We start from the raw sequence: 12,321 nt of genomic DNA, 5'->3' as shown, positions 1-12,321 counted from the left end.
TGAACCCTCCATAAAATGACCCAGCTACTCCAAAGGTGCTTGAAAGCATTGCAAATATACCTCCTAGTGAGAAGTGGTTGTTATTAGATTTTTTTTTGTTTGTTTCATTTTTTAGTTATTGTCCATTCAGATATTACTTTAAATCCCAAGTCTGATATTTGAAGCACTACATTCTTTCTCCAGAATATATTTTTCAAGACAGAAAATCTCTGAGCGCTGCTTTATATTTTAATGGTCCCAGAATATTTTGATCGTCTTATAAATGCATAGCTTTTTGAGTGAGAAGTGAGTTTAAGTAGTTGAATAATTGAATGGAACGACTCTCCTTTGGGCCAGGGCTGGGCATTCACTTACTGAAACTAGCAGGTTTAAAGGGTGGTACTGTTCTTGCTGCATTATGTTCAGATGCTGAATCACATGGTCTCAGCAGTATTATGCAACCATGATTGTACTTTAAGGTGGGTTGTAGCCTGGCTTGACCGTTTTTATTGTGTTCTTCATATCATGGCGTTACAGTAAGATAGCTTCTACTTTTATAATGCAAATTAAAATAATGTATGATGGATTCATTTGGCAGACTTTGTATTTAAAGTGGCATACAGGGGAGTGCATTGAACCTGCAACATCTTGATCCGCTGTCAAATGCTCCACCACTGAGCAACACAATGTTTGCAATCGCACCTCAGTTTCAAACTTGCAGCTCATTTTTGTTCCCTTTTAAATACAGATGAATTTGATGGATCAAAACATAAATAAATCAAGAAAAAAAAACTAGAAAAAAACCCCATCTCAAATGTTTCAGAATCCTCCTCCTTCACTGCGGCAAAGACGCCTCATTGCTGTCTGTGATCTTTGCGAAACGATGTATAGTGCTATATCATTCCCAGTCTGCCTTTGTGAGTCTTAAGCTGCCTCAGTACACAGTCACAAACAGCCAGGGTGTAAGCAGTAATTAAAGTTCATGCTCGGCTTCATTCAATCATAATCAAGCTGAGCGGCAGAACATATTCTCTCCCATGCCGTTGTCTGGGGCTCCTCAGGCAGTACTTCTCTGTAGGAGTTCCAGTGTGCATCTCCGGCAGCACAGTTCTCTCCACCTCAGCGGTGGTTTCAGGGGGTGTTTAAAACACCTGAAGCTCTGGTGGTGGCTGCCTTGGAGATTGATGCCAATTCGAATTTTGTTTGTCAGAAGTTAAGTAGTTGTCACACTGCATGTTAAGCCAAGATTTCGGTTGAGTCGGAACTGCTATTATTTATGACTGTTGGTATTTATTTTTAATGAATGTTAAACTCGGATGCTGTTGGTGAGATGACATTCTTTTGAGTACGCTATGCAAGATGCTTGCTTGATAAACATGCGGTATGTCCTTGCAAACGCCCAAGGTAGACTAAGCAGAAGGGATCCCAAAGTCAATTAAAATGTAGTTGTGGAGTTCAAACCAAAGTCAATAAAGCTCTTGGAGTCCATTGATTAATATTGAAGAAAATGCTTCTCAAAAACTAGGCAGAGTGGAATTATACTAATCATAAAATGTAAACAGTGCATTTGCTTCAGTAGTCTCACTTGGTGTGTGTGATGTTTCTCCATTTCTAATGGTAGTTAAAAAGAGGCATTGCATGGCATCTCCTTGACCACCCTGTAAGAATTAACGAGCAGATGTTGGCTAATTACAGAGGTGTTAATTTGTTTTCAGCAGCTTGCGTGGTGGCTGTCTGTCAAAGCCAAAGTGTGTTTTGCTATAATTTTTTTAATTTTTTTTTCTACACGTTATGCTATGTTGCTAAGCTCCCAATGGACATACAGGTGGCTGCTGTTGCTTCAGTTACGCGGCCGTTGGCACTGATTAAAGATTTTCTGCAGAGATGTGTATAGCAGTGTACATTAGTTGAATGGACCCAGTGCGTATTTTGTTTCAATTTATCTCTTTAGTTGGATTTTGTGTTTTGTTTATGTCTGCAATTCATCCATTATAGTCCTCCTTCATTCTAATCATTCCATCTAGTAGTAAACTGAAAGAGTATATTTTATCATTAGAGGCAAAAATCAGACCTGTAGTGTGACATATACAGTACCAAAGCAGAACACACACAGAATTATTATTTTCCCAAACATAATGCCCTGTCCAGAAGGGGCATGGGATTTCAGATGTGTCATTTACAAGTGCTACACTTTGCATGCAACACCTTGAATATTACCATATTGTTAAGTTAATTTCCATACATTTCCATGTGTTTAGCATAACTTGACTTTGGTGTAGAGATATTTCTCATTAAGTTGCAGGAGAACACATCTTAGGCTGCAACATGCTCAAATATTTAAAACCAGAGATTGAAGCAAAAAATAACAAAAAATCGTTTTCATGCATTAACAAACTCAAGACTTGAGAGGTTTTACAAACTGATATATAGTACAGCAAATCTCAATATCGTGTATTGGATCTGCACACTTGTATCTGTTTAATGTTTTTTTAATTTGATTAAGAACTCTATGGAGAATTATCTGTCTCTTTGTTATGATAATTTCAGCCTTCCCGACCTGTGAGCCCCTCACCCAGTTCAGCTGTTCTAATGGAAGATGCATCAGTGTGAAGTGGCATTGTGACTCAGGTAAGTCAAATACCTGTTTGGAGCAACCGTTAGTGTCTCATATGTGGCATCAGACCAGACATTGTGTCATGCATGCTCATTATGGCTTACCACACAGCAAGGTAACTCCTTGTTATTCACATCTCTTTCAATAATGTCGCTGCATTTCCAGACGATGACTGTGGGGATGGCAGTGATGAGGTAGGCTGTATCCATTCCTGCTCCAACACCCAGTTCCAGTGCTCTAGTGGGCGCTGCATCCCAGACCATTGGTCCTGTGATGGGGACAACGACTGTGGGGACTTCAGTGACGAAAACACCACCTGTGGAGGTTCTGGAGCTGGTGAGTAAAGGAGGAAGTTATGTCACTGTACCGTGTAGATCTGTGTCATAATGTTTCATCTGAATCAATCTATACCCAGCAGGCACGCAAAGTCATAACCAAAAGCAACCCAAACTGAACTAAATAATTTTTTTTCACAAGCCAATGGTCATACAGCAACATTGGTATCATTATGATACCAACAGTACATTATACAAAGGGGCCATTGAATTCTGTAATATTAGCAGCATATCGGTAAAATCTCTCTGAAGCTCTGATATTCCTGTCGTTCACATACAGTAAAACAGTGAACAAACATTCAATTTGCCATTGGTGTAGAAACTACCATGCTAATGGCAAGTTCAAAATAACTGATAATTGGCCTGGTCCAATGTTCTTAACTCCTCACGCTCTTGCCCAGCTGATGTAATCTGTTCTGTGTTCACAAGAGAACAACCATCAGGATTTGAATCTTTTAATCGGTTATAATTACTTCAGAAAGCTTGGGTCGTCCCCGAAAATAGGCACAGTTCAGTAGCTTGTCACTAGCATGAGGAAACTATTCATCATACCATCGTCCGGATGTTACTGCCTGTTCCTTTCTACCCAGTCTGCCTTTTCTTCCTCCCCTGGGGGAGTCTCTCTGCATGGGCTATGACTGTTATGAAAATACTTTGTGATCTTTGACATTTGAGGAACAGAGGTTACGTCTTTCAGAAGTAAAAATATTTTTCTTGGCAACACCATGCTTGGTTAAGCAAAGTTAGCACAGTATCTAACCTGTTTAGACAGATGGCCACTCAGATCACCACAATGACTTTTTAATCAACCCCTTTTAGATTCCTGTCCGAAAACTGTCTGTATATTGGGGGATTCTAAGGAACATAAGGATGCTAATAGTCTGCCCACTGATTTTACCATGAATCCGAAAGCATGTGTTTTGAAGGTGGAAACTGAATAACAATGAGCTCTTGTTTTCTGTCTGTCAGCTTTGCCCCCTGTCATTGAGTGCAGCGGTGAGGAGTTCCACTGTCGCGCAGATGGAACCTGCATCCCGGAGCGTTGGAGGTGTGACGGGGACAAGGACTGTGAGGACGGGAGTGACGAGGTTGCTTGCGAGGGCACCAAGAGGATGTGTGACCCCAAGGCCAAGTTCACCTGCAAAGACACAGGTAGGAGGGGAGGACTGAGGCGAAGAGTCAGTTCTGCATCCAACCCACAGAACCATAAGCGTTCCTATGTCCATCAAGGAAATGATTGTGGACTGACAGCTAACTGAGATTTCAAAACGCTAAAATACCTTCCATAAACGTGTTTATACTGTATACATATTTTGTAGTATGCAGCCCCCCCAGGGGTTGATGTAAATTGTTGAAAATGCCAAGTGCAAATGAGAGAATCCATTCCAATTCACGTCAGGCCTTTTTTCATGAAAGGGATTTAATTTGGAAGGCTTTGTAATGCCTACAGTATAGGCAACTGACAAAGACCGACTGCTTTAACGATGATACATCCTAGCACATTTGGGACTGTTCTTCCTATCTCCGGCAGAAGTTCCACCTGCATGCTTGTAATTCTAATGGCGAGCTGGCATCACAAGGCTGTATTGATCTGCAGTGTATTTTCACATGCAGTGAGAAATTTACCTTTTTCAACTAAGCCGGTGCTTGTTGTTGATGCCTCTTCACTGTGTTTATTTTTAAACTTAACTTTCAGAATTGTATGTCTACATCTATGTTTACTATTTAAAGGTCACATGACATGAAAACTTCACTTTAGGAGGTTATTTAACATTAATATGAGTTCCCCTAGCCTGCCTTTGGTCCCCCAGTGGCTAGAATTTTCGATAGGTGTAAACCAAGCCCTGGGTGTTCTTCTCCGCCTTTGAGAAAATGAAGGCTCAATTGCTCTGTTTGAAAATCTCCTCCTTGTGACGTCACAAGGAGGAAGGTTACCTCCCCTCTCTCTCTGCTTTACCCGCCCAGATAATCTGGCCCGCCCATGACAAACTGAGCTACGACCGTGCAAGGGCAAGTGCGATATCGTTTTTTCCTGGAGAGACATCATGGCGAGCAAACGAATGAAGCATAACAGTTGCTCAGTGCTTGGATGTACAAATGAAAAAAATAGTATTTTTTAGTTCCTTCATCCGAGCCTCTGCACAACCAGTAGTTTAATTTTATTTTCGCTGGAAATGCGCCGACACAACTTCCCAAAGTTTTGCATGTCTGCACCAAACATTTCAGCGACAACTGTTTCCACAACTGCAACAAAGCTGGCCTTGCTGAAATTAAATTCTGGATCAGTACTAACTCTCCTTGGTCCAGCCACAAACCTCGGACAAGTAGTTAACTAACATTGTGTTGCTTTACTGTATATGGTTACCTAGCTTGCTACCCTTAGAATGTGGCTGTAACATTAGCTCTGCAGCTAACAGCTGAGTTACTGTCGCTAATGTAAAGGTAGATAGTATCAAGTATGTGTGTGAATACACATGCTGTAACGTGAGTGTTGTACACTTCTTTGTTATTTGGATAACCGTTCTGCTTTTGGTGTTATGGCTCGCACGATATCCGCCTTTCCCCTCATTCAAATGACTGAGTGTGCACCTCTCCAAACCAGGGTGATCAGATGAGAATGTGCAAATTCGAGGCATTTTACAGCAAAGGGGATACTATACATCCATTGTAAACATTAGCGCATGGTGCCGCCCCTCTCCTCCTCATTAGCATTTAAAGCTACAGACACAGAAACAGCGCGTCTTGAGGAAAGCTCATTGTGGGACTGCTCGTAGTAGCTGTAATTTTGCACCAAGGCTTAATTTTGGGAAAGAGACTTCAGATACAGTATTAGGGGACCACTAAGGCCTATATAAAAGCATCCAAAACAGCATGTCATGTGACCTTTAAATATTCAAATGATAACCTGACGATTCGGTATTATGTAAAACATGCCTAATCTATTACCATTTGGTGTGGACTGTGGCCTCCAGAGTGTTCACTGTATTGTGATACTGTTCCGGATGTCCTATTGTCAGGTTCCCTAAAGAAAATTGTTAACAAGTTTGTACTGTTTGAAGCTTGAATGCATGGTGACTCAGCCAAATGCTGTACGGGTACTTACATTATGTGACCAGCTCACTCCTTCACATCCGTCAGCTGTTGTAATCATCTGATGAGTCAGTTTGGCTTTGGATGGCTGTGTAACTTATCTTTATATATATCTGCTTTGTGTCTCTGTAGGGAAGTGCATCACCAAGAGCTGGGTGTGTGATGGGGATATTGACTGTGAGGACCGATCAGATGAGGAGTCTTGTGAGTCAGCTGTCTGCAAGGCACCCAAGTACCCCTGTGCCAACGACACCAACATGTGCCTCACCCCTGACAAGATCTGCGATGGCAAGGTGGACTGTGCTGATCAATCAGATGAAGGGCCTGTTTGTGGTAAGGATACCTTCTGGTCCACACCCATGTCACTGAGGTCTTACAAGCCTGTAACATTGTGTTTTTCATCAGATTTGATCAAATATTCCTGTGCAGCAATTCTTGAAGTATTAATTTTGTCTACTATAAGCCTCTGCACAGGTGGTTTAGGGACCGAGCTATCTCAGTATATCACTGTTAACCGACTGTTTTATTTAGTCTCATGGAAGTCAAAGGTGCCTCTCCCTGTGGGGCTGTGTTATAGCTATAATTACCACAGCATTTTGGCCGTGATGAGACACCAACATGTGTTGATTCCGAGAGCAAAGAGAGAGAACATATAAAAAGAAACGACTTCTCAATGATTGCAAAGGTAGGCTTGTTTGTCCAAGACCCATCAGAGGGAAGGAATAGTGTCTCCGGCGACTCGCGATAGACGTCTAATCTCTTTGAGTGAGCAGTGTAAACACGAAGGTTCATTTCTTAGCATCGCTATCCAACCCTCGCGGGGGCTAGTGGGGCCCCAGAGTGTGTGTGTTATCACTGCCCAGAAAGAGCCAACACTGCACTGCCAGCTCATAGCCAATTAGGTCACACAGCAAGACCTTGAGGGTCTGATTGATTTGAGCCAGCTCAGCAGGACTCATTCCGATCCCCCCCCCCTCCCCAGTGTAACCTGTGGCAACACTCTCCCAACTCCCTCACCTCCCAATCCTTTTCTAGTCTTTGCCAGGAAAGATGGTCTTAATCAAGGCAAAGAGAGAGACCTCAGTTCGGTGTCATTTTCACCAGTGTGCTTTTTCATCTGGACCAAGGGTGCCTCTAACAAGAACCAGGTGCCTCTGAGAAAAATACTTTCTATCTGATCTATGGACAGAACTCAAAAACTTATTCTGATTCTTTTCACCTCTGTATCAGTTTTGAAAGGACTAGCGCACAACTTTCGACTGATTTAGTTTTGAAGCTCTGATAGGCCTTGTCCCCCAGGCTATCGCAGAGAGGACCAACTGAGCTGAGGAAAGTCTTTCATTATGTAATACCTTTACGTGTGTTGTATTTGCAGCGGAAACATTCCATCAGCATGCTTGACTTGCCATTAGTAGCTTAGAGCAAAAATGGCAGCGTTATTCTTATGCTTGATTCCCAAAAACAACACATTTTAATCCATGCAATTATTTATGTGCACAGAGACTCAAACGTAGTTGATTTATTTAGACGCTCCTACCGTATGCATCTGTGCCCTTTCAACGGTACACATTGCCCTTTCTCTTGCCCTTTATCAGATCCATCTAAACCTGCGTAGGGCGTCTTAGATTCAAGTTAGGTTACATCCCAGCTACATTTTTGAGCATCTTAAAAGCCCTTTCCTCTCTCTCCACTCCCAGATAAGTGTATGGTGGGCAAGGGGGGCTGCAGCCACCAGTGTACGGTGGTCCCAGGGCAGGGGTTGGAGTGCTCCTGCCCCCCTGGCCTCCATCTGGACTCCAACAACAGGACATGCGAGGCGGTGGACTACTGCAGCCGTCACCTGAGGTGTAGTCAGGTGTGTGAGCAGTACAAGACAACTGTCAAGTGCTCCTGCTACCCAGGCTGGAGACTGGGCCCGGATGGAGACAGCTGCCATAGCACAGGTGAGGAGGGCCAACGAGGCGTGCGTGTATGCGTGTGTTCTTGCATGTGCTTGCGTGAGTGTGCCAGAGTGTTGCTGTGCTTGCGTGGTCTCCTATGGTGGGGTCTGTACTGCAAGTCAAGATATACTGTTATCACATAAGTGACAGTACAGTGTGATACAAATTCAAAATGTCGATGTAGTTCCTGTGTTTTGCTTTGGTGTTAACTTTCATTATTTACTGTGATTTGTACACGTTAGGAGCTGTAGATTAGTTAAGGCTGGGAGAAAATATGGAACCACTTTTTACATCATGTTGTTTGGCTCTTAGAAAGTGGAAAGACCCCCCGGAGAAAATTTAAATGTGGTAATTTAAGCCACTGCCTTTGAATATCATCACTAAATGTGAAGGACGTAAAAGGATGATTGCACAAGTAGCCGTGTCTTTTGTGAGTGCATAGGAAGCACCTCACAATGCTATAAATAATTCCAGTCTTACAAAATTCCTGCTTAATAACCTCTCTTATGTTTGGTGTTGTTGGAAGTCTTTTTGTTGTTGTTGTTGGTTTGCCTACAAAATTTGATGTGGGTATGGTGATTTATTTTGGGGGTATGACCCCCCCCCCCCCCTCTGTTACATTTAACAAGACTGTGCTCTCCAAACTGCTCAACTTGAATCTGCTAATGAATTTGGGCTACTTCTGTATTTTTGTTTTGTGTGGGGACGCCATGGTTTTAACTGAGTGCAGAACATAGTAGATGCTGCTTCACAACACTATGTGTTCAATTCTCTGAAGATAAGGCTTGTACCAGTGCCCAATCAAGTACAAGCATAATGTGTGTTTGTGAGAGTGTGTGTGTGTGTTTGTGAGAGTGTGTGTGTGTGTGTGTGTTTGTGAGAGTGTGTGTGTGTCTTGTTGGTGGTGCTGTGTGTACATTCATTCCCAGCTAATGGCAGCCGTTCAAATCACATCCCTCTGCTCATGTTGGTGCTGTTGTGACATTGCCTCCCATTCAAGTTGTTCTTTTCCTTCTTCTCCCTGGCCAGATCCTTTTGAAGCTTTCATCATCTTCTCTATTCGACACGAGATAAGGCGAATAGACCTTCATAAGAGGGACTACAGCCTGCTGGTGCCGGGCCTGAGGAACACCATTGCGCTCGACTTCCACTTTAATCGCAGCCTGCTATACTGGACAGATGTGGTGGAGGATAAGATCTACAGAGGAAGGCTCTCCGACTCCGGAGGTAGTTACATAGCAAATCTGAAGGCTGCTATGATACAGGCATTTCACACAAACATGGCTTTCCTCCCAATACATTTCACACAGAACTTAGAGTCCTCAATGATAAACCCCTTGATTTTGCTTTAGTATGTGGGCTGTTTGATAGTGTGAGCCGTCCTGACTGTCACTATCTCCATTGGGGATTTATTTCAGTGATGGAGCACCAAATACTGAGGGCCCAAGAGTCCTCAACAGTTGTAGCATAAGAGCATGATGAAATAGAATCTCTCACTGGTTTTGTGTGTGTGTGTGTGTGTGTGTGTGCTTGCAGTACATTTGGAGCTGGTGTGAGGAGGCCTTTGTCTCTTACTCCGTCTTCCTCTGTGGAGCCATAGAATGATTCCCGCTGCTGCTCCTATATCTCCCCATTGTGTGCCTTTCACAAAAGGCTCCAGCAGCGGAGGATAATTGTAAACAGCTGGATTATAGACACTCTGGGGAAACCTTTTTCATGTTTAATGGAAAGCTAGAGGAAGCAATCTTCTATTTATGTCAATTCTTCTTGAGACTTTGCCGCCAGTTTTGCCGCTAAAAAGCGGTGTTTTTAAGGTACAAGACCCAAGCACATCTCTCAGCAGAGTAGTGTACCAGATAGATTTGTATATGTCCTTAGCCAACCCTTTCTCTCCTTGCATGTAGTGTGATGGTGGTGGTGTGGTTGTTGTTACAGGAGTGACAGGGATTGAGGTGGTTGTTCAGCACGGGTTAGCAACTCCAGAGGGCCTGGCTATTGACTGGATAGCCGGGAACCTTTACTGGATTGATAGCAACCTGGACCAGATCGAAGTGGCCAAGCTGAATGGGGATATGAGGACAACTCTGATCGCAGGCGGCATGGAACACCCACGGGCCATCGCCTTGGATCCAGGACAAGGGTCGGTGCTAACTCACGCATCCACTGTACACAATCAATCAGGATCTGCTACTATTGGAATAAAGTAAAAGACCAGCCCATGACATATTCTTCACTTCGGCATTTACGTTGATCTATGAAGATGTCTACAGTGTTAAAGTCTATTAAAGCCACAAATATAGAATACATCAATAAGAGTGCCTTGAACTAGTTTCAAGTGCTGACAAATGATGTATCTTATCCTTCCGTTTCCTCTGCTTCATGCACTTCACTGCTCCCTCAAATAAGATAGTTCATGGTAAAATCCTCTCAGAAAGAGAGGAATTCCCATATAAAAGATTCAACCATTTTGTCAATTAATTAGTTGACGAATGAAATAAGATTGGCCATTTATTTTAGCTCCATGGACAGTGGAATATTATGTTACTTTCATCCCAGCTTACAAATATCATATCAAATAAAAACTCTTTAGAAATCTGAAGGGACTGACTACAGTGCAGTACATTTATTTTCTACATAGAACAACTAATGGACGGGTTTTTGTACCCAGAGGCAAAGTTCGGTTCCAAAACTGTAATTCTAATCTAATTACTTGAATCTACTCAAAGGAGTAAGTTATTGATCTGAGTGTCTGATTCAATCAATACAGCTATTGATCTGAACAAGGTTAATTCTTACTAACACAGTTTCTTTGTCATCAATGTGGGATTTAAGCTTCAATGCCCACTGGCTCTTTCATTCTCCATGAGTTTTGTGGACAAAAGCAAGAAAGTGCCCATGTTCTGGGGATGAGACATGACTCTGTTGATGGTCAAAGTAATCACAGTGTTCATTTTCAGGCTTCATTGAGCTGTGGAAGGTCATAAAAAAGCAGATGGTCTCCAATCCCTGCCAATATCACAGATGCTTAGGGTAGCTCTGTCCTGTTTTGGTGCCCCTTTCCAACCAGAGATTCCTGCCAATGTATGTGGCGATAGGTCCATTTACCACAATCCACTATATGTAATTATTCTAGTTTGCAACACTAGCACATTGGCAAACCAATTATAGTTGTTGAGGGACTGCTCTTCAAATGGTTATTACTTTGATGAAGCAGTGTTGTTGGATGGATATCCTTCAGTCCTTGACAGTTTTCCATGAACAAATGTGAATAGGAACTTTGACTTTTTATTGCTGTTTATCTAGCATTGGCATGGAAATGGGTTTGTCATTTTGCTTTGTGTCATTGTGTAGCAGCAAATTGTCAACAACGTTTTGTTTTTTCAACAGCAACCTGTTTGTTGTAAATAGCACATCATTTACATACAAGATCTGTCTAAGGCTGTAATCAAACCATGTACACATCCCTGGAGGATCATTAAATGAGGTTCTGTCTTCAGAATCATGTTCTGGACGGACTGGGATGCTACGTTTCCTCGCATCGAGGCTGCTTCGATGAGCGGAGGAGGACGACACATCGTGTTCAAGGACATGGAGATAGGAGCTTGGCCTAACGGGCTCACCCTGGACCATTTAGAGAAGAGGATCGTATGGACAGATGCACGGTAGTTACCACCTATGTAAACCCTGTGGTTACTGTTTTATTATGTATTTCCGTGCTTTGTGTACGTGATTTGAAAGCGAAGTGTTTGTCAGGAGAACAATTCAGTCTCCGTTTTCCGAGTAGATTGTGTAGTCTGTCAACAGTCCCTCTTTGTGTCTGTGCTTTCTTGGACAGGTCTGATGCCATCTACTCGGCGCTGTACGACGGCAGTGGGGTCATAGAGATCCTGAGGGGACATGAGTACCTGTCGCACCCTTTTGCCGTGTCCCTGTTTGGGGCCAGTGTTTACTGGACAGACTGGAGAACCAACACTCTGGCCAGGGCCAACAAGTGGACAGGTCGCAACGTGACGGTCATACAAAAGACTAGCGCCCAGCCCTTTGACCTGCAGATTTTCCATCCAAGCAGACAACCTCAAGGTAACAAGCTGATAGCTATTGGCCTGCTTTGATGCTCTTGCCAATGCACATTACTCACCCGATCTCACCTCTTGTCGATAATCCCATTTTTGAATTCTGAGTGGTATTTTGAGACAGGTCATTGAATTAGTCTGAAAGTGTATACAGGTCACTAGAAATTATACTTACATCAGTTGTATAATATGGTAATGTGCCTGGAGGACTTTAAAACAAGTTAGTATGCACTGTGAAAAAAAGAAAGAAAAGGGAAATGACTGTTGCACACAAAGAAAAGGAGGGTACA

The 12,321-nt window shown here is 42.8% G+C and overlaps 1 protein-coding gene across 1 annotated transcript in view; it reads left to right on the top strand.

Moving 5' to 3' along the window:
- Positions 1-12,321, top strand: part of lrp1bb (low density lipoprotein receptor-related protein 1Bb) — a 149,121-nt gene that overhangs the window by 69,233 nt on the left and 67,567 nt on the right. Inside the window, exons 20-28 of the mRNA XM_067261105.1 lie at positions 2,527-2,607; positions 2,759-2,929; positions 3,898-4,080; positions 6,151-6,351; positions 7,716-7,961; positions 8,988-9,185; positions 9,894-10,098; positions 11,456-11,620; positions 11,794-12,038. Of these exons, the coding sequence (XP_067117206.1) occupies positions 2,527-2,607; positions 2,759-2,929; positions 3,898-4,080; positions 6,151-6,351; positions 7,716-7,961; positions 8,988-9,185; positions 9,894-10,098; positions 11,456-11,620; positions 11,794-12,038 (1,695 nt within the window). The remainder of the gene's footprint in view (positions 1-2,526; positions 2,608-2,758; positions 2,930-3,897; positions 4,081-6,150; positions 6,352-7,715; positions 7,962-8,987; positions 9,186-9,893; positions 10,099-11,455; positions 11,621-11,793; positions 12,039-12,321) is intronic.

The sequence above is a fragment of the Osmerus mordax genome, chromosome 2 (genome assembly GCF_038355195.1).
Source record: "Osmerus mordax isolate fOsmMor3 chromosome 2, fOsmMor3.pri, whole genome shotgun sequence".
Lineage (NCBI taxonomy): Eukaryota > Metazoa > Chordata > Actinopteri > Osmeriformes > Osmeridae > Osmerus > Osmerus mordax.
This window is presented reverse-complemented; position numbering and strand designations above follow the sequence as displayed.